This window comes from Porites lutea, chromosome 12 (assembly GCF_958299795.1).
Source record: "Porites lutea chromosome 12, jaPorLute2.1, whole genome shotgun sequence".
In the NCBI taxonomy this organism is placed as follows: Eukaryota; Metazoa; Cnidaria; class Anthozoa; order Scleractinia; family Poritidae; genus Porites; species Porites lutea.
In genome coordinates, this window is record NC_133212.1 from 18400995 (window position 1) to 18427921 (window position 26927).

Below are 26927 nucleotides of genomic sequence, written 5' to 3' on the forward strand. Positions count from 1 at the left end.
AGTTTTATATACCTCTTTACGAACACCGATCTTTTTTTTTCGGATAATAGGATTTCTGCATATGGTAGCCCAGAGCGCTAAACAGTTACACAAGAATCATTCCCGCAAAGGGACTGGTTATTTTGACAGCCGGAAATACTGATATTTTCGCAAAACTTTGCCAAGAAAAAGTGCCCGAAAAGTCAACATCTGCATACAATTTAAAATGTTAACTACCCAAAACCACCTCTTTACGAACACTGATCTTGTTTTTTTGGATAATAGATTTCTGCAGGAGGGGCTCTTGATTTCTGCATACGGTAACCTTGTGCGCTAAACAGTTTCATAAAAGGACCGGTCATTTTGAAAGTGAATAGCAAGCATTTTTCGCAAAATTTGCCAAGAAAAAGTGCCCGAGAAGTCAACATCTGCATACATTTAAAATGACAACCTCCCGAAACCGCCACCTTGCATTTTTGGGACAGAAGAAGATGGACGTTGTGGAGAGTAACATGTTTATTGCGAGTGCTTATTCGCCGGATAAAAATTCGCCAAAATCAGCTAGAGACTTTTCTCTCGTTGTTTAAAAATGATTAAAAACAAAAAAAATCTAATAAAAGCATTCTTAACTTACTCTCAGTCTGAGGTATGTTCTAAAAAAATTCCGCCAGAAAAGTGTTGTATTTCAATCTGTAACATCAAAGATTGCCGTAATTAATCGTCCACACGCACGCCATACGCCAAACATTTTAATTTCGTGACCATTCTTGACTTTTTCGTCAGTCACTGCAAAAAACTGGCCATTGTCGACAGGTTAATTATGACAAACTGTTACATTCTTCAGACTAGATACTGACATATCCTCGTGTGCGCTGATGCCGTAAACGCTTGTAAGTACTGTCCTAACTTTGAGGAATAAAAGTGGACGGGCTGAAAATGGCTTAATTAAACTGCTGTTTTATAAGTCACCACTTAAAATTTCCCTCATAAATTTTCAACTGTTTTGATTAAGAAAATGAATTAACGACAACTATGGAAAAGTGGATGAAAGTGAAGTTAATCGAAACGTCGTCATATCCAATATAAAAAGACTTGTTTGCTAGTCACCTGATGTGTCACGTGATCATTTCTCTGGAATTTGTTTTGCTTGCCATTTAGAAGGAAACAGTGCTCAGATATATTTGTTACAAAGACAAATAAAAATTCTGAAAAGCTGAATATATGAAAATCATATCTTAGAATTGCGAATAAAGAATTAAACGTAAAAGATCATAGCAGTCGTAGACACGGCAACTTTTGCAGATGCGAAGTGTTCATTTCAGTATTAGACTGAAACGCAACACATCCATACTTGAATATTTTTTTGAGTATGCAGATTAAGCAATAAACATGTCAAAAATGTGGGCCAAAAAAGAAAACTGCCAAACATAATGAAGTCCTGTAAGGGAAAAATATGTTTTTGACTGATGGGTTTTTAACTCGAATTTCACAAATTAATTAGAATTCATGACGTTATTAATTTTTCTATTATTATATTTGGTTTATGACTTGTTATAACCTGTTGTACTCAAATGTTAAATGCGAAACGATCCTATGGATCAAGCCATATCTACGATGACAGCGAATATTTCTTCGTTTCTCCAAGCTCACAAAACAAGCATACTTGGCGCAGCTGCTATCGGAAGTTTAGCACTGGGTTTAGGTGTTCACAAGCTCAGCGCGCGGACGGGTAAAGTTACTCCACGCGTGTACGATCCAGCTATTAAAGATGGCTACATCCCACTAGCAGATTATCCAGATATGCGCCAGTATAACAACCTAATGGCAAAGCATCTGACGCCAAGGCTGTACGCTAAACTTCGAAACAGGAAGACGGCCACTGGCTTTACTTTGGACAAGGCAATTCAAACTGGAGTAGACAACCCCGGACATCCTTTTATACTAACAGTAGGCGCTGTAGCAGGAGATGAGGAGTCTTACGAAACTCTTGCTGAACTTTTCGATCCGATTATCGAGGAGCGCCATAATGGCTACAAGAAAACAGATTTGCACAGAACAGATCTTGACTCGTCCAAGATTCGCGGAGGAAAGTTTGATGGGAACTATGTGTTGTCTTCTCGCGTGCGTACTGGAAGATCGATACGTAGATTTAGTCTTCCTCCTCACTGCTCCCGCGCTGAGAGAAGAAAGGTTGAAAAAATTGTTACCCGTGCATTGGCGGGACTAACAGGTATGATGTTAAACCCGTTAGACCCAGGGATGAGGGTCTCAATGGGGTCGTGGCTTTTACGGTTATCGACTAAAATTTTGGATTTTTTACGGCTATCGGTTAATTTTTTTCAGTTACGGTTAATCCTTTTTTACCCTATTTACGGCTAACGGTTAAAATTTTTCAATTTTTACGGCTATCGACTAAATTTTTGGCCGTTTTACGCCTATCGGTTAACCCCATTGAGACCCTCAGGGATGGGAGGAATTTTAAAATACTGCCATTAGCCTATAGCTATACTCTTTCAGAGAACAATTAATAGAAGAAGCGTCCCCCAGGAGACAAAAGGTTGTACTACCAGAAAGTGATGAGAGATTGATTTAAAACATCCCTTTATTATATACGTTTTTGAATATACTCAATAGACGCTTTCACGTTTTCTTAATCTGAATTTTAACAAGAAACAGTTAGCGAAAAAAAACCCACCGACGTTGCTGGAAAGAACAAGTTAAAAATTGGTAAACTTGTTGAGAGTTTTTGGCGGTCAGAAACTAGCGAAAACGGAAAATCAAGCATTCTGTGGCCCTGCAAATTCGCGAAATTTTAAAGACGTCTCTTACATAATTATGTAATAATAATATTAAAAATATTAATATTAAAATAATAAATAATATTATGTAATTATTATAATAGGGTATTTGCATTAGAACGCGATCACGAACCAGTAAAATTGTTTAGGACGACAATTGTACTAGAAAAAGAAATATTGTGATAATTTTTTTTACCTGGCAATGGTGACTTTTGCCCAACTGGCACGTTTTTTTTATCTTTTGCACCTGAAATTTTCCTCACTAAGTCGAGAATTTCCATTTTTTCTTTTATTCCCTGTTTTTCTGTGTTTAGTTGGTCAATTCGTAAAAAAGTTTTTTAACTCCCCTTATCATTCTAGTTTGCAGTTTCGTGGATTTTCATCGCGGTTTCGCGTTTTTCTGTGATTTATTTGCGGTTTTTAATAGGCATCAATTGTCCCTTCTTCCACGTACAGCCGAAATTCCACTGCCGGAGTGATATGGCTGTGCGCATGCGCAAGGTACTGGTAGGTACTGATAGGTGCCCATTTAAATAAGTAATACTATGCGGTAACAGACTATTTGCATTTTTTGACAACACGTTTAGGTGATCTGTCGGGTCGATACTATCCACTCAGTGCTATGACCGCAGAAGAACAACAGCAGTTGATCGATGACCACTTTCTCTTTGACAAACCAGTCTCCCCGCTTCTCACGTGCGCGGGCATGGCACGGGACTGGCCTGACGCGCGCGGAATCTGGCACAACAATGACAAGAACTTCCTTGTTTGGATAAACGAGGAGGATCACACGCGCGTCATCTCGATGGAGAAGGGAGGAGACATGCGCTCGGTGTTTGATCGCTTTTGTCGTGGACTCAATGAGGTTGAAAGACTCATCAAGCGCCAGGGACATGAGTTTATGTGGAATGAACATTTGGGGTACATTTTAACTTGCCCCTCTAACCTCGGAACGGGACTTAGGGCCGGAGTGCATGTGAAACTACCACTTCTATCGAAGGTATTTACGATAATCATCCGACTTGCATAAAATCAACTTTTTAACTGTGAATACTGCAATCTAACTAAGAACGAGAGAGAGATCGAAGACTAGGTCGTCTTTATTGACAGATAAAGCGTACAACGCTATCTTGTCCCCAGATCTCAAACATGATTACTGGCCTGATATTCCTGGGTATTGACTCCAATCGCTTCGCGCAGCGGATTATCGAAACACCACCATTCTTTTCTTGCTTCCGATGGATTGAAACATACTGCTGTGCAATAGAGTACCGAAGTGTGACGTCATAGAAAATGAAATTTGTGAAATTATGGGATTTGTTAAGATATTCTGAAAGAACAACGTCCAAGACGCCTACTCGCCAAAAATTAGTAATTTGGGGCAAATTGTCTCTGAGATATTAGCCCAGTTATGCTCCGATGACTCCATACAAATCCTTCTAAATCTTACCTGGTTCCTAATCTTATGAACCAAGCCTAATTTAGAAGGATTTGTATGGAATCGTCACAGCATAACTGGGCTAATATCTCAGAGAAAATTTGCCCCGAATTGCTAATTTTTGGCGAGTAGGTGTCTTGGACGTTGTTCTTTCAGAATATCTTAACAAATCCCATAATTTCGCAAATTTTATTTTTATGACGTCGTCACTTCGGTACTCTATGCCCTCAGCTCCTTGTCTATGTTGACGACATCTGAACATAGAAAGGACTAGCTTTTTTCTTTCCACTTGATAGAAACAGTTCCTTTGATTACATTTCTTCACACATGTACCAGAAACGTCAAAACTATTGATCAGCTCTTGTGAGAAGTGTAATCTCTCCTTTTTTTGTCCAGAATCCACACTTTGATGACATTCTCGAAAAGTTGCGACTACAGAAACGTGGGACAGGTTCGTTTTCTTATTATTGTATCTGACTTATTTGTTGCAATCTCTAACGAAAAACGAGCATGTATACACAGTATACACAGTAATTTCTAGGGAGTTATTATAACTCCAAAAATGGAGTAAAAATTTTAGATACAGGATAACCTTTTTGCGTGGTTACTTTAACTCCTCAGTATTGACTCCAAATCTGGGGTTGTTTTTACTCCTGAAAAAGAGTTCTTTAAACTGCTTTTTGGAGTTAAAATAACTCAGAAAAAAATAACTCCACCGTACGGGAGTTAAATGAACCCTACTAGAGAAGTTATCAAAACTCCTTGAAAATTACTGTGAAATTTTAACAGGCATAAAGGATTTCCGCCTGTCGGGCCAACAATCGTCAATAAAAACAAAGGCTTTCACCTCAGCAAGAGAACAGGCGTTATTTATTTACTATTCATCATTTTTTACGTTCTTCAGGCAAGGGAAGGTAAGCGCAAGGTGGAAATGTCTAGCATTCTACCCCCACCTTGCCCTTGTCGTCGTAAAAATGCAAACTGAAAAACCTAGGCCTGTTCTGAAGGCTACTTGAGACGGAAAGTCTGTACAGTGAGTGTAATTAGGAGTTATTCCGTATCTTAATCCAAAAACTAACCGTACTGTTCTAAAAGAAAAAGGATGAACTTTGATATCGAAACTCCCCAACTTTCCCCATCCAACCCTCCCATGGATGAGGCAAAGGTTGAACAATGTTGCAAAAATGAAAACATTATCGCCTGTTTCAGCATCGCATTCTTGTTCGCATCTGATCTAACAAACGTGCCTTTCTCACTTGATATGAAATTCAGGTGGTGTTGACACTGCAGCCGAAGGAGGCGTTTTTGACATCTCAAATTTGGACAGGCTTGGATTCTCCGAGGTAGAGCTGGTCCAGAAAGTCATCGACGGCGTCAATCTTCTCATCATAATGGAAAAGAGACTGGAAAACAACAGACCTATGAACGATCTCCTTCCTGGACAGACTCTTTCATGACCAGACACGGACTGGATAGTACAAAAGCGATTGAACGGACATGAAAAAGAAAGAATAACATTGCAGTTTTTCGTGGCAGTTTTTGCTGCTTTACGAGGGCAGATAACTGTATTTTATTACTATGTGATGCCGACGTAACGCGTGCAGGTCACAAATCTCTCGTTGCATGCACGATGGCATTTATTTTTGTCGCATGCGCTTGTTTCCTTGGCAACCAGTGTTCTACACCATAAACAAGACGATGTTGCATTCGAGAGTGACACTGCCTGTTACCCGCGGGTTTCATTGTGAACAAAAAAGGCTAATCACATTGTAAATAAATAACATTGACTAAGAAATATTTTGCCACATTTCTAGTATCCGACACAGCAACCGTTAACCTCAGAAAAGTAAAAAATGATTACCGTGAGTACCGCGAATTCCTCCAATCCGTTGAACCCCCCCCCCCCCCCAATCAAAGAGTGGGAGTTAGGTCACGGGAGGTTATCGCAACAAAGATAACTGACGGTTGAGGGAACAATTTAAAGTACGTGGTATGCTGGAGAGGCGAGCGCGTTGTTATGGGACATTGACGAAGGTTTTTTTGGGCGGAAGTTTTGCTTGTCTCGTGTGAACGAATTCGAAGTCAGACTCCCAGGTGTGGGCCTCAGAACTGAACCCGCGAACTCAGCTCAATGCTATTGACTCGTCAACAGGCGAACACGCAGAAAAAAGGAGAGTGCAGAGCTTCATGGGATGCAAAAAGCAAATTGCAGTAGTGTATCTTTTACAGGGTACCACGCGCAAAGGGAGGCCTGGGCACGAGGAAGATCTCACGCAGAAATACTGCTATTCTCATCACGCTTCTGCTTCTAGTAAAAAACGGAATTATCTACCGAGCAATTCACGTTTCTAGTAAGTCTCTTTACGTGAATGACGTAACTGGAGGAACGATATCTCGCGAGCCACACCCTTTTCCCTGCCCTCGTCACCTGTAACTCACTTCCTTTCTAGGCACATGTTATGGCCAGCAAAAAATCAAGGCAGTGGACCCACAACCCATTTTCCCGTTGATCACTCCTCTAATTCTTCTCAGAAGGGGGCCTGAGAAAGAGGTTGGTGCAACCATCGCACATCTCACTTTCGGGAGGGGGAAGTATAAATGATAAAACGAGGGGGCGCGACTAGTTTTGGAAGCGACGTTTTGGTGACATCATGATGCCAAATTTATTCAATATGGCCGCCATATCAGTAAAAAGGTCCATTGGAAACGAAAAAAGCCGAGTTCGAAAAGAGTTCAATAGTCTGAATTTGCATAAATGAAGTAGAGCTATATTTAGCACGGATTTGTTTGCACGTTCAAGCACGGTTTTTATTGTTTGATGTACAGCATTTAGTTAAGAAGACAGTGAAATTTGTTCCTGCATTTTTCAACACTTTTAATAAACCAACTGAGGAGGTCCTCAGAGACATCGCCCGCGTGGTCTTTATTCCGATATTTCACTGTTAGTGTCATGGAATTTTGGAGACTTTCTTTTTTGTGGCCGTTTCCATAGGGAAGCGCATTAGTTACAGTAGAACCACTAACTCGAACTGGGATAACTCGAACTCCCCGCTAACTCGAACTAAACTTTCTCTCCTTTGATCAAAAAGTCACTGAAAATTACCTCAATAACTTGAATTCTGGTTCTAGTAACTCAACTCGGACACCATTCCATTAGCTCTTCTTGTTGTATAATCAGTAAAAAACACTAAATCCAACACTGGTTAACACTTAAAGCAATTTGATTTTAAGTGGTGCACCGTTTGGTGTTATTGTTTCTGATAAAATAAGTTAAGCTTGCACTGCAGTAGTTTCAGAGTTCGAGTTAGCGGAGTTAATGTTCTACTGTATTTCGCAATCGGCCATTATGGGGTTGCGTTTTCCTAGCATGAACTATGGTCGTTGTTGGGTCGAATTGCACCATGGGACATGTTTGAAGCACTATCGCTCCTTTTATTGGCTATTACGGAGTTGCGTTGGATACTGGGTCACCCAAAGCAATCCCACAGTGCAATTCGACACAACACCGACCCAGTCTCATCGCAATCTCAAAACCCCTAAATCACCATCTTCACATTACCCACAATGCACCTTGTTTACTCCCAACTCCGAAAATTTGCTCAAGAATTGTCTTCAATTTATCATGAGATGACTGTTGTACAAAGGAAATAATTGGAAACAATGATTACGCAAAATTCTGGGGGGTAAACAGACTGTATTATATGGATGCAGTGAAAATGCTTTCAAGTGAAGTGCTGCACTGGTGTCAAAAGAGGAGTCATAGAGGCCGTGTGATCTGTCCCTGTGATAATTTGACTAACACAACAGCCTGGCTCACGTTTTAGCGTTTTTATTTTTTCTTTTATCATTTTAAAAGCGAGTTTTCTGCTTTAGCACATTAAGCGGCTTGTCAAAGTGCAGTACGCCCACCGCAAGACAAGTAAAAGTTGCCACGGATACACTGCACCGCGATCACCTGTATAATCAAGCGCGAGCATGGCGAACGCTTTCGCGTAATTTTTAGTCGACAAGCCTCAGTTTTAAAGCAGTAAAAAAAGCACGCACAGCTGCTAGAAATAATGCATCAAGCAGATGTGAAAGCAAAACACAACTTGCGCCTCTGTTTCCTTATTTGGGAATGAGTTCCTCAATGGACTTGTTTTTCTCCAGCCTCTTTTCTATGTTGATCAGAAGATTGACGCCGTCAATCACACTCTGTACCAACTCTACCTCAGAAAATCCGAGGCGATCTGAGTTGGAAATGTCAAACACACTTCCCACGGCCGCTGTATCAACGCCACCTAAATAAAAAAGAAAATACAAAGTTAATAGTCTCTGACACAGATAACCTCGAGGACAGGTTTAGCTTTAAGAGATTCGATTAAGAAAGGGCGAAATGGATGGGGGATCAAAGTGTGAAAGACAGAGAGCGGGAAAGAAAGAAACAAACAAACAAACAAAGAAAGAGAGAAAGAGAGAAAGAAAGAAAGAAAGAAAGAAAGAAAGAAAGAATGAATGAATGAATGAATGAATGAATGAATGAATGAATGAATGAATGAATGAATGAATGAATGAATGAATGAATGAATGAATGAATGAATGAATAAATGAATGAACGAACGAATGAATGAAAAAGTAACTAACGAATGAAACAATAGAATGAAGGGAGAAAAATTAGGTAAAACAAAGAATCAGGGCCAAATAAGTTAAATGAAAAAAAGCTGTGGATTTACAGCGACTTGACTCACAGTTTGTCAAAAGTAAAAGTAATATTGACAAACAATAAAGCTCTGTTGAAGAACGATATGAATGCTTACCAGTTCCACGTTTCTGCAGTCGAAGTTTGTCCAATATGTCACCAAACCTTGAATCCTGCAATATTGATATGTTTAGAGTCGTTATTGTGTGGTAAAACAAAAGCCTTTGGTCCTCTTGCGCGGGTTTTTGCTATGAAATTGCGTGACCATGCGCTTACTGCCAGCTTTGTTTGTTCACGCGTGTGAAACGATCATAATCCCATACTTTTTCGCGTTTTTCAGGCAAGCGAAGGCAAGGGCGAAGCGAGCAAGGCGCGCGAGATACGAACGACGGGGAAAGGCGCAAAAAAGTAGGGCCATTTGTGCAGGCTAGGATGATCTTAGTCCACGTATTTACCTTGGCCAAGTGAGGCAGTTTCACGTGCACTCCAGCTCTAAGACCTGTTCCAAGGTTGGATGGGCAGGTCAAGATGTATCCCAGATGTTGGTTCCACATAAATTCATGTCCCTGGCGCTTGATGAGTCGTTCAACCTCATTGAGTCCACGACAAAAGCGATCAAACACCGAGCGCATGTCTCCTCCCTTCTCCATCGAGATGACGCGCGTGTGATCTTCCTCGTTTATCCAAACAAGGAAGTTCTTGTCATTGTTGTGAAAGATTCCACGCGCGTCGGGCCAATCACGTGCCATGCCCGCGCACGTGAGAAGCGGAGAGACCGGTTTGTCAAACAGGAAGTGGTCGTCAATCAACTGCTGTTGTTCGGCCGCGGTCATACCGTTCAGCGGATAATACTGACCAGTTAAGTTTCCTGAAAATATTATTAAACTGTTGATTACAGATTGTAACTATAATACTGCTTGCAGATTCAATTCTGGGAAGTATAAACTGAACAGTTCAGGGATAAAGGGCTACAGCCATGAGTTATTTGCGATGTGATCCTTCATTGGCCAATTTACAGTCATATGAAACTAATTTGAAACTGTTTGCGCGCGCCACCTGCCTTGTGCCTAGGCGGTTCTTGAGATTTTCGAAAGGGAAGGCTTCACGTCCTTCCCATAACCCCTTGCGTCGCGACTACCGCAGAAAATTCCAAGCGGCGCCTGGGTACGGGCCAGGCGCGCCACAATGTGCGAATCTCAGCACAATTAGAATGACCCAATAAGAGTAATACGATTGACATACAATTTCATTCAATTAGAATAAGAAGGCAAAAATATGCGCGCTCATACAGAAACTGACAATAACAGAAACAGTAACAGTAGCTTTGAATGTCAAAATGATTTAGTGAAAACAATGGGCGCCGGTGAGAGACATTTGATCCACGGTAGAAACAGTCCAGTGTTCACGGCGAAGAAGCACATGAGAAGACGCATGCAAGTTAAGATAATACCGCTGGACACACGCTTGCTCAATATCAACTTGACAAACATAAATCAGGTTAGATTGAACGCCTAACTAGGCCATTTCCGAGGTCCAAAAACTCTTACTTTCAAACCGAGGCTAAGTGCAAAACCTTTCTTGTGAAAATGAATTTCATTTGCATCAGAATTAAAAAAATTATTTATATCAATGGCTTTGCTCTTTGCCTCGGTTTAAAACAGGCTTGGAGCAACTCGGAAATGGCCTGTTAAAGGAAGAAAATGACCGGCAACTCAGAGATAAGTGTGCAGTTCGCCTGCGGGCTCGTAGCCACAACATTTGTGAGAACTAGCTTCGTCTATTCACACTTATCCAGAGGAGCTACTTGTAAAAGTGTACAATTTTGAATACCCCGTCTGGCGCTTTTTCTACTGGTTACTGAACTAATTACTGTCTCACGTTGAAACTGAATAACCCCGCCAGACGGCTAGAATTTTTTTCTCTCTCTCAGTTATTTATGTAAGATAAGTTTCTCCTCTTCGATGTTGTTTAATATGTCATTATTAAAAATCATTACAATAACAATACTTAAAAATAGAATGAAATTTAAATTCACCCTACATTCACCATTCTCTTATCTTCCCCTCCCATGCCCTTCTCGCAAAAAAAAAAAAAACGCGGACTACTTGTTTTAACGACCCAAGTTTCTTACTTGCCTTTCCAAACAAGCAAAAATGAAACAAAAACATTGAATCCTAAAATGACGCTGAGTTACCTTCGGGAAATGAGTCCCTGTAATTTAATTTCATCTGAAACTTCCGATTCTCTTATCTTCATCTACCCCGTTTTCTGTCTGATTTTGTGTCTCGTCCCGTATCCCGCAAAACCTTTAGCCCTTTACTATAATCTCTTTCTTTGCAAAAAAAATACTAACCTTTAAGGCCATCCAAGGCTTCGCACACAACATTTTCCACTTCCCTCCGCTCTGCACGGCTGCAGTGAGGTGGGAGACTGAACCCGCGAACAGATCGTCCCGTGCGCACGCGGGATGATAGCACGTAACGCTCGTCAAATTTCCCGCCACGGATTTTGGACGAGTCCAGATCTGTCTTGTGCACGTCAGTCTTTTTGAAGCCATTGTGGCGCTCTTCAATGATGGGATCGAAAAGTTCTGCGAAGGTCTCATAGGATTCTTCATCCCCGGCGACGGCCCCCACGGTGAGAATGAACGGATGTCCTGGGTTATCCACCCCTGTTTGGATCGCCGCGTCCAAGGTGAACCCACTAGCCGTGGCTTTGTCGCGAAGTTTGCTGTACAATCGCGGCGTTAGATGTTTGGCCATCAAGTTGTTGTGGTTTCGGAGGTCGGGATAGTCGGCCATTGCGGAAAAACCGCGGCCATCGCAAGTGGAATTTTGGCGCCGGGCCAATACGGCTTTGTAAGTAAGACCAACAGCGATGGCGCCCACCCCAACACCTATTGCGGTAAAAAGACGCCCTCTTTGCCCTTTTGTCAAGTTCGAAATAGTAACGAACGCCATTCTGAACAGTATTCGAAGCACGCGCGTAAGAACGTGTCACTTCTCGACAGCTTTGCTTCCAACAAATGCCCAATTATGGTTTGTAACGTCAGTTTATTGATTGTTAATTAGGCTAATTCATTACGATAATTGGTGCTGACGTTTAATTGATTTCAAATGCTGAAGATTTTCTACAAATAAGGCAGCGTTCACACCTGTTACCCGGGCATGGTACTCGGTGGGTACTAGTGTGAACACACCCAATAAGGCTGATAAAACTAAGCCTTTTACTCACGGAAAAAGGGATCTCACGTTCGGAAAATATAAGTGCTCGTGTGAGCGCGTCTTTCCGAGATAAATCTACCGTTGGACATGACAGCCACCGAAATGTTATCTCGGAATTCTGAGTCACAAGATAAATTTCCTGCGTGAAAGACGCACTTCATGGAGTGTTCACCACGGGCGCAAACTTCAATGTGACGACATATCCTTGTAATGTGCAACACGACGATAAAATTACCGCGAATACAAATAGCGCGGACATAATTAAACAAGTTCATCAGAAATCCACCCGTGAATTGGCCAAAAAACTTCAGCTTAGCTGAGGAGTCCCAAAACCGAACCCACACCCCTGTCCTCTAGACACATACTCAGAGACACAAAACTTGTTGCAAATCTAGTTTAATTATTGAACTACAAAATAGTCAGGCAATCAAAACAAAACCGCCACCTAAGACTTAAGTTATAGCTAATCTTCCACCCTCATTGCGCGTTCTTAAAAGCGTGCAAACCTCGTCTTTTAACGAAGCACTGAAAGACGACAGGCAGTCTCTTTGTACGGACATACAGCGGCAACGCTATAAGCTTTTTTCCACTGAAGTTCTGATTAGTTCGTGGGATTTTCCATCTCTGCTGTGATTGGTCTGTGTAATTTCTTTCACCTGGCTTCACAAAACCACCAGCTGCTGTGAAAACGTGTACAGTAGGAGCAACACGTTACATGACACAGCGTGTCATATGTTTATATCTAATCTCAACGTATCTGTTTAGATTTAAGCCTCAAAAATCTCCTTGAATTCTCCTATTCTCTGAATTCCAGAAACGACTGAAGTTTCTTTTCGACTTCAGCAGTCATCTGAATGCTCCTATCAAGAGAAAGAGAGAGAAAAAAGTTGCTTTTTTTCCACAAGAGTTTTAAACCACAGATGGGATCATCAATTTTGTAGTTTTTCTTGTCGAAATGACTGTACCCAATGAAAAACAAAGATACCTTCTCCTTGTCCCTTACACTTTAAGTGCTGGTTATTACAACTAAGTTTAGCTGGTGTTTAACAAAACCGCGCTCCAAGCCATTTATAATTTGGCCAACTATAATATCTAAACATCGCTTACGATGAACCGAAAAAGCCTTCATGTAACTACCCATGTGGGTGTCCACTGACTGTCACAAACCGCAGTCTATATTTAAACTTCGTTCAAATAACCGGCCCTTGCTGAAAAGCTCTGTTTGAAGTAAGTCAACTTACCTCAGATGTTCATGAAAAATGTTTGTTATTCTGTAAATCGAGGACACAAGTGCTGCAAAGTGTAGACAAAGCACATTTAAAATTCCTCTCCGAAAATACTTTCAGTGGAATTTTCGTCTCTCTCTTAATAAACCTGCGACAAGGTTTTTTTTTTTTAAAGACCATAATAACATACCGTATTTGGTCGGGCCTAAACTAGAAGTTGGAAATATACCCCTCTAGACATACACGGATCTCAAAACACAGAAAAAAAAAACCCTTTCCTAAAAAATAGTGGGCCCGAATAGACAGCAAAATAAAAAAAGACGAGTCCAGCAAGCAAAGTTTAAAAAAAAAGGACGTTTTGAGAAAATATCGTCCCGCACGAACACTCGAAAAGACGTTTCCTATCTACGCTTCTTCGCACGGTTATGTAATATCCTCTATGTATGGAACTCAGATTTAGCCAATCAGATACGCGAAAGGTGTTTTTCGCGCGTGAAAAATATGTTCATCCAATCAAAACCACTAGTCATGCTTTTGTACTGCAGGGAATGAACACCCGCCAATTTTCCCGCCATTTTTTTGATGCTATACCCTCAGCAAACCCTCAGCTAGGTTGGTTAAAAGCGAGTCGGGTTGATTCGGGATGTCTTAAAAAAAGGAAGATTTTTCGTTGCAGAAAAGTGTTTTTTAATTTTGTCAGTACTGAATGTTTTTAACTATAAAGTGTGCCATCAGGGCCCTTTACGTAAACACCCTCCTATAATTTCAGAATTTGCATCTTATACTAAAACAGAGATGTTACTTACTTGCTCTCAACTGGTAGCGAAGGCCGTCCCTACCCTGTGGTCGAGGTGGTCTAGCCTGAATTGCGGGTTTTGACGTCAAAGCCAATGAAAGCTTTGAATGTTTGTCCAAAGCCTGTACAAATAATATATAGAAAACAAGACAAGTAAGGGCCATTTTCTGGCAAAACGGCTCAAATATAAGAAAACAAAAAGAATTTTACAAATGTTTTCGAGCATTTCCCACCTGAAGCAAACTCACAAGAGAAACAAAGACATCTGGGAGACTCTGAAATAGCAAGAACTTCAGGATTAAAAATTCTCCAAGCTCAATCAATTTGTTAAAAAAAAACGCAACTGAAAAGACTGAGGCGAAACAGTTTAGCTATTACTCAACAAATTTCGTATTTGAACACTCGAGTCTACGAGAAATCTGCAAGTCTGCCCAATCAAATGAGAAGCTACTGAGCAGTAATTTCCTTTGTTTTCTGATTAGTTTTTTAATAATTGAAAAATAGAATTGCAAGAATGCAAAACCTGGTCGTTATTAGAATTGGACAGAAAAACAAAAGTTACCTTCTGTACAACGCCAAATTTGTCTTCTGTATACGAAGATGCCACGAGTCTCGAGAGTGCTACAAAACAAGAAAAAGGGACACTGGCGAATGGTTACATCAATAAAATTGACGCACTCTTAGTCACTAGGATGAGTTAAAGGTTGTTTACCATTTCAAAAAAAATTCCGGAAATTTTGGTTGGGAATTTTGGTTCGGCAAGAACGGTACGTGTCGTTTACCATTTGCCTAAAATTTCCGGGTTGTCGCGCCGCGCTAGACTGGATGAAACTAGTACGAAACTCAAGAAACTTGTAAATGGTAAACGAATTTCCATTCGGAACGTCCCAATCGGGAAAACGGGACTACCTTTTCAGAATTTCCGTTTGTCTGGGGAATTTTCCAGTGGGACGAACCAAAAAAACGTTTACCATTTACATCCCAACCGAAATTTCCGAGAATTTTGTGGTAAATGGTAAACAACCAAAAGCTGTTGATCTGTAACTGAAACATCTTTGGACCACCCTCGGAGATCTTCGGAAATTACCGGGACCTTTCGGAAGATCTTCGAACAATGTCTTTGATCTCAAGCGCAGATGATGAACTTTTAAACTTCAATCGGTCGGTGTCTACCTTCCCCTTAGCTGATATAGTTCAACCGGAATAAGATAAGTTTGCAGTATCGTGTATTTTCATGTTATTCAATTATTCATACCTTCAACTGCCCATATGTGAAGCTGACAGTCAGAGAAAATAGTTTGCGTCCTTGATTGTGGAATCTAAAAGAAAAGCGGCAGAGGCACTTGGAAGTCGTTCGAAGAACCAACTTTGCTACTCACAATTTCACGATACATCAGTAAGACACACATTGTAAGACAAAGAATAGCCTTACCTCCTCAAAAAAGAAACTAATGATTGGTCTTTCCTTCAAACTACATGCAATCTGGATGAATCAAGGAATTAAGTGATCAAGAATCATTATTTAGCAGAATGAAGTGTAGATAAGAGTCAAACGAGAGCTTCTTGGCTTCTTAAATTTTCACAAACATCTGCCTAGGTTAGAAAAGAAATTTATAGAAACCTACGTCGTGAGGAACCTGGTTGATTCTCCAAACAAAATTATCCACCTGACAAGGAAATTTTAAAAAAAGTTAGAAAAAAAAATACATAAACGAAGTAATAACAATGTGTTCAAACTGACTCGTCTATTTCTATTTGTACATTTATAGTTGGCAAAGGTTGCCCATCGCGCCAAGGGCATCTTCTCTCTGTGGATCGCGAGAAGACTGGGGAGGAGTCAAGAGATCAACTCCTATTACCTTGTCAAGTGTCTTGTTCCTAAGACGGCTGAAAGCGTTTGTGTTATCTGGAGGCCTTGGAGAGGGCATTTTCGATACATTATCTGAAAGGAAATGCATTAAAACTAGTTATAAACCTTGCTCGACTACCTGGGCGACATGGGGAGGGACAGTGCGATAGGAGAGAGACTCGAATGGTGGGGGAAAATCAACCGCGTGATCAACCGAGCAAATTAGAGGGGGGTGTGTGGAAGGGGGGGGGGAGGGGGAGAAGCCTGAGTGGAGGCTGCTGCTTAGAGGAGAGTGGGAAAAGCGAACATTAGGTAGGCGAGAATGAGAAGGGCACGCCATTCGTATTCTTGCATGGCTGATTTCTCCCTTTCCTTGGGCTAGGAGTCGCTAGAGGGGCAATTGGTTATTACTTGATTTATCCGCGAAACAGCGGGATAACCAGTAACAAACATTGAGAAGAAACAGACCCTAACTCGCTGATTTGGTAGAGAGTCTTGAGATTTGAGTCAATATCATTTTGATCTGTATAAGTGGAGATTTATACCGGTGATCAATCAATACCGCACCGCATTTGTCCGCTTGGGCTCGTTATAGAAACGTCAGGAAGGGAGAGAGGCCAGGGCGTAATGACGTTCTTCCGCTTAAGTGGGTATTTGATGGATACTTAGGAGAGAATCTACGTCAACAAGTTTCTTCCTTGCACTACACTTTTTTTCTCAATTTTTCCGTGGCAATTTGAATTTCCTCACTCCACACTCCCTTTGGTTTAACGAAGATGATACAAGCCAGAAAACAGCTACCTTGCAAGCAACGGTTTCTCTCTGGAATGCCGTTTAGCGTTTACGAAAGTCGCTCGCGTGGCTTGTCAGGTTTGTTCAGTCGGTCTGTTTATGCCCCGAGAGATGTAAACAAACCAACTACGCGACTATGAAACGACGCAAACGACTTCGAAAATGCTAAAAGCTTTTCCAGAAAGAAACCACAAAACAGCCTTTTCAATAACTTAATATTTAAAAAACAAATTCATACCAGCTGTTTCTGACCAAAGTTGAACTGAACCCGGGGAGCTTAATGATTGTTGTCTTCTCGTTACAGTGAGTGGTGATTCATAAGGAGTAGAGTAAAGACGAGGGCTTTGTACTGGAAAGAAAAAAAAAAGACTCAGTTAAAACTCTAGTATTTGCCTTTACATTAACACATCTTATTTGCTCAGTAGAACGTATCAACAAGTATATTGTCTTTATCTCGTGAAAAAATGCGCCAACTCGTATAGTAAAATAGGCCATTTGGAGAATGAGTGAGAGACTGCGTCAGTGTTTTGTTGAATGTCACTATGGGACTTTTTTGGGGAAGCCGCCGCCATACTCGTACCCAGTCGCCTCTTATTATTATCGCAATGAAAGGAATATGGAAAGGAAAATTAACGCGCGCAAAGGAACTTGGGAAGAAGGGAGAAAAGTGACCTCACGTTTTTCTTCCTTCCTTCCCATGATGCACAGCGAACTCACTAAATCCTTCCCATTAATCACAGCGTGAATACAGAGAAGCGACTGGGTACGAGCCTGCGCGCCACGCTTCTTTCAAAGATAGTCGCCAAGGAAACTGGGTCAATATTCGTCCATAGAGCGGTTTTCATTTGAGTGTCGAAAAGTAATTGGTTTTGCACTTTCTACACGATGCGATTGGCTTAAAAGATTCGCGCCACCTTTTCATCCAATCAGAAGTAAAACCAAAGCCAATTGTGACGCGCTCGCATGCATTTTCCCGCGCTTTGCGTCAGCCACATGTAATTACTTCGAGTTTTGATTGGTTCAATGTATTGTCTGTGTCCTATGTGATTGGCCAGAGTAATTACTTTGGTTTTGGTTTTACGACACTCAAACGAAAACCACTCTATACAGTCCCATCACTAATGCAGTTTGACACGACATTGACCCAGTCTTAAACAAAACCTCACAATGGCCAATTGTTCATTAGTATTTGGGGCATATGGTCCACATTATTACGTTACGTTACGACACGTTACGTTATGTAACATTTCACGCTTTAAGCGCCCTTCTGTTTACACCAGTGTTCTATCTAGGGTATTTGAGGGGTAGAAGCTCCTCCCCTCTCCCGAAAAAAGAAAAAAAAAAATATATATATATATATTGTTATCATTACAGTATATAAGTATCTGTATCGGAAAAATCATCCAGACGCGACGAGGTTAGTGCACACATTGGACCATTCTTCAAAATTGTATCAAAATGCACCAGACTGCATCGCAGCGCATATTCATTTCAAAACATTTCCGGGGAGGCATGCCCCCGGACCCCCCTTGGAAGCTCTTAACCTTCAGCCACTCGGGACTTTTCCCCCAAACGATAAATCCTAGATAGAACCCTGTACACGTATTTGAGATGTCATGCAAGTCAACAAGACTGTTATTACCTGTATTTCCGTTGGCAAGTCCATTAGCATGGCCATTAACATACCCATTTGTAAGCGATGAACCAAACATTTTAGGATCTAGTGGAGGCTGCTGCAGTTGCGCCTGAAGGGAAACCTCTGACAACAGCTTGTTCGTTAGAGACTCGATGAGAAAGAGACATTCTGTTGAAATATCTGTCCAGTTAGCTGGTCGACCACCTGTATAAAACAATTAAAATAAAATCTCAAGCGTTCCTACTACTGAACAAGTCTGACAATAAAAAATTCTACATTTTAGGCTCTAAAACACTGAAAAATGAGAAAAATTAAGAAACACTACCATAGGAAGGAGCTTCTCAGTATCTTTCATTTAACTGGTCACACTTAAGGATTTCATCCACAGACTTCAAATTTAAAACTACCTTGCACAGCATAATAAATAGTACCACAGGAAAACACTGCTCAATAGCTGTCATTTGAATGGTTACACTTGAGGATTTCATCCACAGATTCAAAAGTTAAAACTACCTTGTACAACATAATAAACAGTACGACAGAAAAGAACTGCTCAGTAGCTTTCATTTGTTGTGGGCTTTACTCTAGCTATGAGCAATGATCATGATTCATGCATGCACACTATTAAACTGCAGAGCCTCTAAGAATTGCTCCCTTAAAGTTATAATAATTTATTGCTTTTTTAGCACTTAATGACATCATTTATGAGCTAATGTGAGCTAAAGTGTTCCTCATCACCCTTAAATGAACATGTTTTATTTTAACCAAATGCAATTTAAACTCACTTGGTTGACTAAGTGAGAAGATCTGTTTTCTTCTTGTGCTGCTAAACTGTGACAAGTGACACAAGTCAAACATAGCAAGATACTGAAAATGAAAGACAAAAATGACAGATTCAGTTATTCAGGTTGAAACAAATTAAACCTTTAAAGTTATCCTCTTTAAGTTCACTGTAAGTATGACTATATGTCGAGGTATGGCTGCCTAGTGGTTAACACCTCAAACTTTGGATCTGTAGGTCAAGTTTCAACCCATATTGTCAGGTTGCTTGTCAGACACCAAGAGGCCTTTCTCTGATATGTCTCTCTTCACCAAAGAGTATTAATATGGGTAGGTCAAGGCACACGTGAGCCAAAGGCCTACACGGCCGCAGCTTATTTCCAGTTTCCTTAGCATGGAGAATGCCTAGGAGTATTGCTACTCCTCCCTGGATGGGATGCTAGTCCATCGCAGGGTTACTCACCAGCAGTATGTTGCCGGTACCCATTTATACACCTAGGTGAAGAGAGACAAAGTGGAGTAAAGTTCCTTGTCTAAGGAAACAATGCCGCGAAATGAAGTAACAACAATAATATTTAATTGCATTTCACCTTTAACAAAGGAATGGATCTGTTCTTCATCACCATAGAAAGGCGCTGGTTTTGTTGATAATGAAACGATGTCTCTACCGGAAATGTGTAATGCTGGAAACAGAAAGATAAATAGAAAGATTAGACAACAACAAAAGAAATCTATAGGGTCACAAGAAAAATCTTTAAACATTTAAAGAAGACATGAAAAGGGTTGGCAAACGTAGCGATGATCATTTTTTCAATTTGCATTGTTATTTGACTTTGATGGACAATGATGCTTTTTTGGTTAGATGGAGAAATCTTTATCTTATTTATACTATAATAATTAGACGTATTTACAACGGTGTTTTCGATGCAAAGTTGAAAGTCTTAATTTTCTTTTTAAACGCACTAACAGATGGAAGCTCTTTCACATGTTCTGGAAGTGCATTCCAAATCCATGCAACTGTGAATGCAAAACTGTTCCTGAACATTGACCTTTGGACTGTAGGAATCTCTAAATTAAATTTGGAATTTCGAAGGTTATAGATTTTGCAGCCCACTTGTTCAGTAAACAAATCTGCTAAATAGGATGGAGCAAGGCAATGAACAAGATTATTCTATACATCATAACAGCCTTTTGCTGCATCCTCATTTTGGTTAATGGCGACCAACCCAAAAGTTCAAGTATTTGAGCCAATCGCACCGTGTACAGTAAGCCCATCACAATGCCAGCAGCCCTATTTTGCAGACGTTGGAGCTTTTTGAATAGTGTCTTGCCTGTGCTATCCCAAACGAGGCTACAATAATTAAAATAGGGTTCAATGATTGATCTGTAAACAGGACCAGCAATGGAATTAAGTTTACCTGTGTGTGAAAGATGACAAGAAGTCTATTTCCAAATGTCCAGACAAATAATATCAGTGATCCTGTTACCAGGAGAAGCCAAAATAGGGAAAGATCCAGAAGGCCAGAGACTGTGTTGAGTGGTGGAGCATCTCTGAAATGTTGAAAAAAAAGAACTTTTTAAAAAATGAAAGGAAAAGACATTTTTGGGAGATAAAACATTGAGGTTGACTTTGGTTTGTTGATTTGCTCATCAACAGAAGCTGCAATAAAAAAAAATGCAAGGTGTGTCTTTTGGGAAATAAAATGTTGAGGTTGACTTTGGTTTTGCTCTTCTCAAACTCAATAATAATTCATAAAGAAAATAACAAGAAAATTAATTTTTAAATAAATGAGTGTTGGAAATCAGATGAAAAACTGCTCATTTTTACATCCTTAATTTCTCCTTCTAAAATCATTTCGTTTGAGAAGTAATATCAAGCATTCGACACAGTGTTTCATCAGTCAGATGAAACACCTTGAAGTTCGTCAAAAAATACTCTGCTGCGTGTCATATTTTCAACTCTTTTCTCGCTGTTTCATCTGGTGATGAAACACTGTGTCTCATGCTTGATATATTACATCCTGACATCTTGAAGCTATAAACCAACCCCAGCCCAAAACTTCTACAAAATTGCAAGAAAAGCAGTGTTACCTGTCCAGAGATGTCCCAAGGAAACTGGCCAAGGAATCCCTGGGAATGTTGCCTATAATTAAATGAAATAAGCATTTTTTCAATTAAGGTTTTATAAGGACGCTTATATAACAGAAAAGAATTCAACAGCTGATCAACCAGACCTCTTTAGAAACTTACCGAATAAATAATACAATATGTAAAACCACCTGCATGCCTGAAATTGGTCACATGAAGAATGTAAAAAAAAAAAAAAATTAGTGAAACTACAAAATGGTGTCCAACAGGTTTTGCTGTAGTGGTGGGTCCCTAAATTCTGCTATATACCCTAAATATAAGTTAAGAATAACATGATATTAGCATGCAACTTTAGATCAACTATTGCAATAGTAGTTACTTTAAGATTAATTCAGATGGGTTGGTTTTTCTAGTGGGAAAATATTAATTTTACAGATAACATAGAGAAGTTTTGGACCACACCTTTAAGCAGGAAAATATACTCTGCTTTACACATGAACTGACTGACATCTTAATCAGGAAAAACTTCTGTTGCTGTTACAAAATAAAGCCACAAGAAAACATTATTTATTACATTAATAAAAAATATTTTCATTAAATCTTCACGATGCAAGAAAGACAAAGACAGGGAATTGAATGAGCATTAAAGCTGAAACATACCTGAACTCTTGGAAATACAACATGAAATTCTTTTTTCATGAAGTAATTAAGACTGGAATAAAAACCCTGAAAAAAAAGGAATGCATGATACCTCAGTTCATTCAATAGCTATAGGTCATTTTGGAGTTGCCCCAAGTCTCTGTTTCAAAAACAAGGCTCATTAACCCTTTAAGGCCCTACATCAACATGCATCTTCTCCACACTGTTCTTCATACATTCCTTATGGTACTGCTTGAGAGAATTTGTTCTAACATCACAACGTTTCATCTTTGGTGATCATTTCATTAATTCTCATGTCCTGTCTGTTTGATCAGGCTGTGTTATTGTTGGGAGAAATTGGATGTAGGTCACTATTGGGACTTAAAGGGTTCAGAAGCTACTGATATGAAAATGATTTTTTTTCATTCTCAAGCAAATAAAGTAATTTTTACTGGAAAAGTTTTGTACTTAGCCTCCTTTTGAAAGTGAGGGTTTTTGGAACTCAGAAATGGTCCATTAAGTAGGTACAAGGAATAAGCTATAAGGGTGCAAGTGACCTTACATCCAATCTCCAATCCTCTCTTTGTTTAACAAGCATTTATACGCCACTTGCACATCTTCCATTTGATAATGCACCTTACTTACCCCCAAAATTTTGCAATTTTGTTTTCAATTTCTCTTAGGATGGCTGTAATACCCAGAGGAAATGAAAAAACAAAGGTTATGCAAAATTTTGGGGGGGGGGGGGGGCAAATAACTAGGTCATTATGGGAGATGTGCAAGTGGTGTATAAGCTTTTTTTACATCCCCTTCCAAATTACTGATAACATAGGATGAAGGGTACAAGTCCAAAGGCTTAATATCACCAACCAATGACGTGATCATCTGAACTGAGACAAAATCACAAATCAAACCCAGCATGATTTTACCAGTTTTTTAAAGACCCTGGTTGATGGTCTGGTTGGGGTTGAGCTCATGTCCTCTAACTTGGCAGACCGGAGCTCTCCCAACTGAGCTAACCAGGCAGTAGCTAGTGTAGGATGCACAGGCATTAGGGAGGACAAACTTAATCTTTTATAGAAATCTTCTTAATCATTGCTTACCAGCCACGCTCCAAAGAGAACACCAAACACAAGTTGTTCATTCAGGCAAAATACCTCTGACCTACAGACACAAATAACAGGGCATGCATACAATAAAATAAGAAAGTGATAATTAAAATAACACTGTACAATCAAATTGGTTGAGAAACTTTGCCCTAATGGGCCTTTCTGAACTTTTACTGACTTCAAAAGGGGAAATATAGTTTTCCCTCACCTATCCCCTCCATCCAACGTTTTGCTGCTGTTTGAGCTACCTTTAGAAAACAACAAACACCCCAACTTTGAATGGAGGGGAGGGGTGTGGATTGCTTTGTTCTCTGAAGTTACCCTAACTGAGTAGAATGTCTCAACAATTTTGTTGCTGATTGGTACCTGCTAGACTTAAATTCTCCTTAATACTTTTTTTTCAGAAATACAAGGGTTGATTTAAAGTAATTTACACCTTAAACATAACCATAAATAGAACACACTTCATTCAAAGGTTGTTTTTGTTACCACTCAGTTACAAATAAATCAAATTTGACTTTCCCTAGCATAAATAAAGGATAATTATGAGAAAAAAAAACCACTAGGTTATGTTTTTTAAATTACCTAGGGGCTAGTGAGGGTCATGTTAAAAATTCCTGGCAACCTTGAGCCAAAGGGTAAAAAATGGCGCAGAATCCAACATGGTCCAATTCAGTCTTCAGTTATGGTATGAAAACCACCACCAAAGACTAAATACCAGCATATTTTCTATGGACAGGATGTTGTGATAAAAACGTCAGTCAAAAATGGTGAAAATACTATTGCACAACAACTTGGCAACTGTTTTTCAAATTTATTCTGAGAATTTGTTTGAAAATTGAAAACCAAACCTACACAAGAGCCAGGCATGCAACACAGTCAAGACAAACAAGTACTTCAAGAACTCTACCAATATTTTTTGTTGAAACTTGGCTCAATCCACATACTTTTTGCTAACTTTTGTAAAATAGCCATCTTCTTCATTCCTGATTCCTAAAAACCACCAGGCTGAAAGACTTCCTCCCAATGTAAAGCACAAAATGTGAAGCATTCGAGCAGGATGAAGAGGAAACAAGATGGCCGCAACACGGGATGGATGAATAACATCTTTCACTGAAAACATCAATTGAAGTGAATAATCAATGCTTGAAAATTTACAATTTGAGAAATTAAACATAGGTGTGCACATTGTTGTTGTTCAAATATTTTAATAAAAGTTTTTTTTGGTTTTCCTTATATAATTTATACATGTTGGGGAGCAAGGGTAATGTGGTGGTGAGAGCACTTGCCTAACACCAAGATGGCCCAAGTTCAAATCCCGGCATTGACGTTATATGTGGGTTGAGTTCTCCCTTGCTCTGAGAGGTTTTTCTCTGGGTACTACAGTTTTCCCCTCTCCTCATAAACTAACATTTTCAAATTCCAATTCAACCAGGAATGGTAGACAAAGAACCACTTTCTTTGAGGATGTGCTACCTCTAAATCATCATCGTTACTATCATTATTATTACATGTATATTACTATACAGAAAAACAAATAAGAATAAAAAAAATCAAGAATAAGACTAAACTGTGCAACATATCCATTTTAAAGTGATGTGCGACAAGTGCAGACTGCAGATTTTAGAGCATTTTCAAAACTTGTTTATCTGGCGGTCTGCAAGTCTGCATTTGTTGCACAATGCTTTGGTAGTAGGCTAATTTTTTAAATACAAGGGTACATAAATAGTCCCTAGGTAAAGCTAAATTTTGGATTCTTAATACACATACCTGTGTTAAATTTAGCAAAAGACAACAGCATTATTATGTTAACAGCACCATAAGTACAAACAGACAGCCAAAAAGAGAAAGTGAAAACCACTGTTATGGAATCTGTAGGCAAAAATAAAGGCTCCTTTTAAGGAAAAGAAACTTAGGTTTGTATAGTACCTGTAAAAAAATGACAAAATGTATGTGGTAGTTTTATTTTTAAGATGTAGAAAACAAGACTAGGTCTTCACTGTACATCTCTGACTCCACTGGATTAATGCCAAGGGTTCTTTTTAATATCCTTTTCTCATTGAAGACTACAGTAAGGATGTACGTAGAAGGCAAGGCCAGTGGTTTTAGACCATCGCAAAATATGACAAGATCATTATTTTGAACTAAGTCAAGGTCTAACTCTAAACATAGGCAACTTGCGACCAAAGGATTTCCAACGGCCCACTGTTACTGCTTATCTTAAAAACTGTCTTTTAAAGTATTAACACAGCATGGATGTTGGCATGAAAATGAGATCCCCCAACCCTCTTTGAAAAAACACCAGCTATGCCCCTGTGACCTAAAAAGTCTGGTTGGTGGTCTGGCCAGGCTTGAGGTCACATCCTCCTGATCAACATTCTGGTCCCTCACCAACTGAACTAACCAGACATGATAGGTACCTTAAAAGTTAGAAATATGCTGCATAGCTCCAAACTCTGTCAGTACAAGGGTTAAGAGAATGACTAAGGTTTTGATGATATTTTAGCACAAAATTAAAGTCAATATTGGCAAGCATTAACCTGTGAGCCTGCAGATCACAGCAGTTTACCCCACATGGTATTTCCTCATTTAGCACTGTATCTTATATATCATGCTAAGTGCCCTCTCAGTCGGCACTTTCTTCGATCGCTGCAATTAAGTTCAAGTGTTATTTCTTTGTCGGCGTGCCTTAACATTAATTTTATCCAAACAAACTAGATACACTAACTAGGTGGTCATAAAGAAGTTCTATGTACAATAGGTGAATACCAGTAATCCAGACAATGGGGTGAAAGAAATCAACTGAAGCTGCTACTGAAAATACAAATAGTGTAACTGGAAGTAAAATCATCATCCATGCTACAGCTGCAATTGTTCTCCATCGGAATTCCTGAAGCAATTGAGAAATAAAGATTTAACACTTGATAACATTTGCCAGTCTCTAAAATTACAGTATTTACTCGAAAAAGCACCTCCATTGGTTAAGCGCCAAATTCGAATAAGCACCACATTTGAGGGAAAAAATTTAACAAGCGCCATCCCTGAATAAGCGCTGTGACCCTGATACATATACAATCAAAATCAAAGGACGTTAATTCTGTTAGTTTTACTTTAATATAGAAAATAATACTTTAGTTAATACAATTCTTTACCATGTGCAACTTTCACATAATCGCCGCACCGCACAGCACTTAATTATTCGAGTAAATACGGTAATATTAGGGAAATACTCAATAATGCTCTCTCAATCACAGGTTGCCAAGGAGGGGGTGGGTGGGAGTTCAAGATTTCAGTCCGCACTATGTACTGCACAAGAGGTTAATAGATGTTGGTCACTTCTCATGTAAGGAGAGATTTTTTGTGGCGGTCCTTATTAACTGAACATCAGAGGATGCCTCTTTTTAGTGTGTAAAGAAGTGGGGGGGGGGGGTGGGGGTGGTGGAGAAGTGAAAGTGAAAGAGGATAGGGGACAGTTGCATGGGAGTCGATGACTTCAGTCCACAGTACCTATTGTACAGATCTAAATAAAGAAAAAAAATATATATGAAATTCACACTCCTAGACATCCTTGCACTTGTGTGGATCTGAATGTGCCACGATTTCAAAATCTCGTCTACTCTGAAAGGCATCCGTGTACGCGAAAGATGATAAGCTTATGATACAAAACTTACCCCATCGGTAAACCATTTTACTTTAGAAACTTCCGTGCGCTGAGACTCAGTGAAATTTGAAGGCACCATATCCTTTTACTGCCTAATAATTATCTTCAAAACACCAACATATGTCACAAAACTCCAACAACATTTAAATTCGCGTTAACTTCAAACCACGCGCCATTTTGACTTCTTCCACCATGTTCTTTGTAGCCAGGCCTAAAGACTAAGTAGCCACGCAA

At 39.7% G+C, this 26927-nt stretch overlaps 3 protein-coding genes across 3 annotated transcripts; 1 reads left to right on the top strand and 2 right to left on the bottom strand.

Moving 5' to 3' along the window:
* Positions 1-1527: 1527 nt before the first annotated feature.
* LOC140921297 (creatine kinase M-type-like) lies at positions 1528-5822 on the top strand. Its single transcript, XM_073371289.1, has 4 exons — positions 1528-2209; positions 3365-3777; positions 4612-4666; positions 5488-5822. Exons 1-4 carry the CDS (start codon positions 1558-1560, stop codon positions 5670-5672), a joined length of 1305 nt encoding a protein of 434 aa, XP_073227390.1. The 5' UTR covers positions 1528-1557; the 3' UTR covers positions 5673-5822.
* Positions 5823-8261: 2439 nt separating this feature from the next.
* On the bottom strand, positions 8262-11911 carry LOC140921423 (creatine kinase B-type-like). The gene is made up of 4 exons (XM_073371416.1): positions 11247-11911; positions 9349-9761; positions 9012-9066; positions 8262-8495 (listed from the first exon to the last, which is right to left on the bottom strand). The coding sequence occupies exons 1-4, from the start codon at positions 11851-11853 to the stop codon at positions 8323-8325; spliced, it is 1248 nt and encodes a 415-aa protein (XP_073227517.1). The 5' UTR covers positions 11854-11911; the 3' UTR covers positions 8262-8322.
* A 586-nt stretch (positions 11912-12497) lies between these two features.
* On the bottom strand, positions 12498-26892 carry LOC140921421 (nucleoporin NDC1-like). Its single transcript, XM_073371415.1, has 23 exons — positions 26704-26892; positions 25802-25922; positions 24803-24904; positions 23980-24145; positions 23027-23087; positions 21945-22010; positions 21747-21818; positions 21447-21483; positions 21288-21339; positions 20615-20747; positions 19787-19879; positions 19202-19283; positions 18423-18620; positions 17019-17129; positions 15999-16081; positions 15765-15806; positions 15572-15622; positions 15395-15458; positions 14702-14760; positions 14373-14414; positions 14150-14261; positions 13359-13410; positions 12498-12977 (listed from the first exon to the last, which is right to left on the bottom strand). Exons 1-23 carry the CDS (start codon positions 26770-26772, stop codon positions 12914-12916), a joined length of 1932 nt encoding a protein of 643 aa, XP_073227516.1. The 5' UTR covers positions 26773-26892; the 3' UTR covers positions 12498-12913.
* Between the last annotated feature and the right edge of the window lie 35 nt (positions 26893-26927).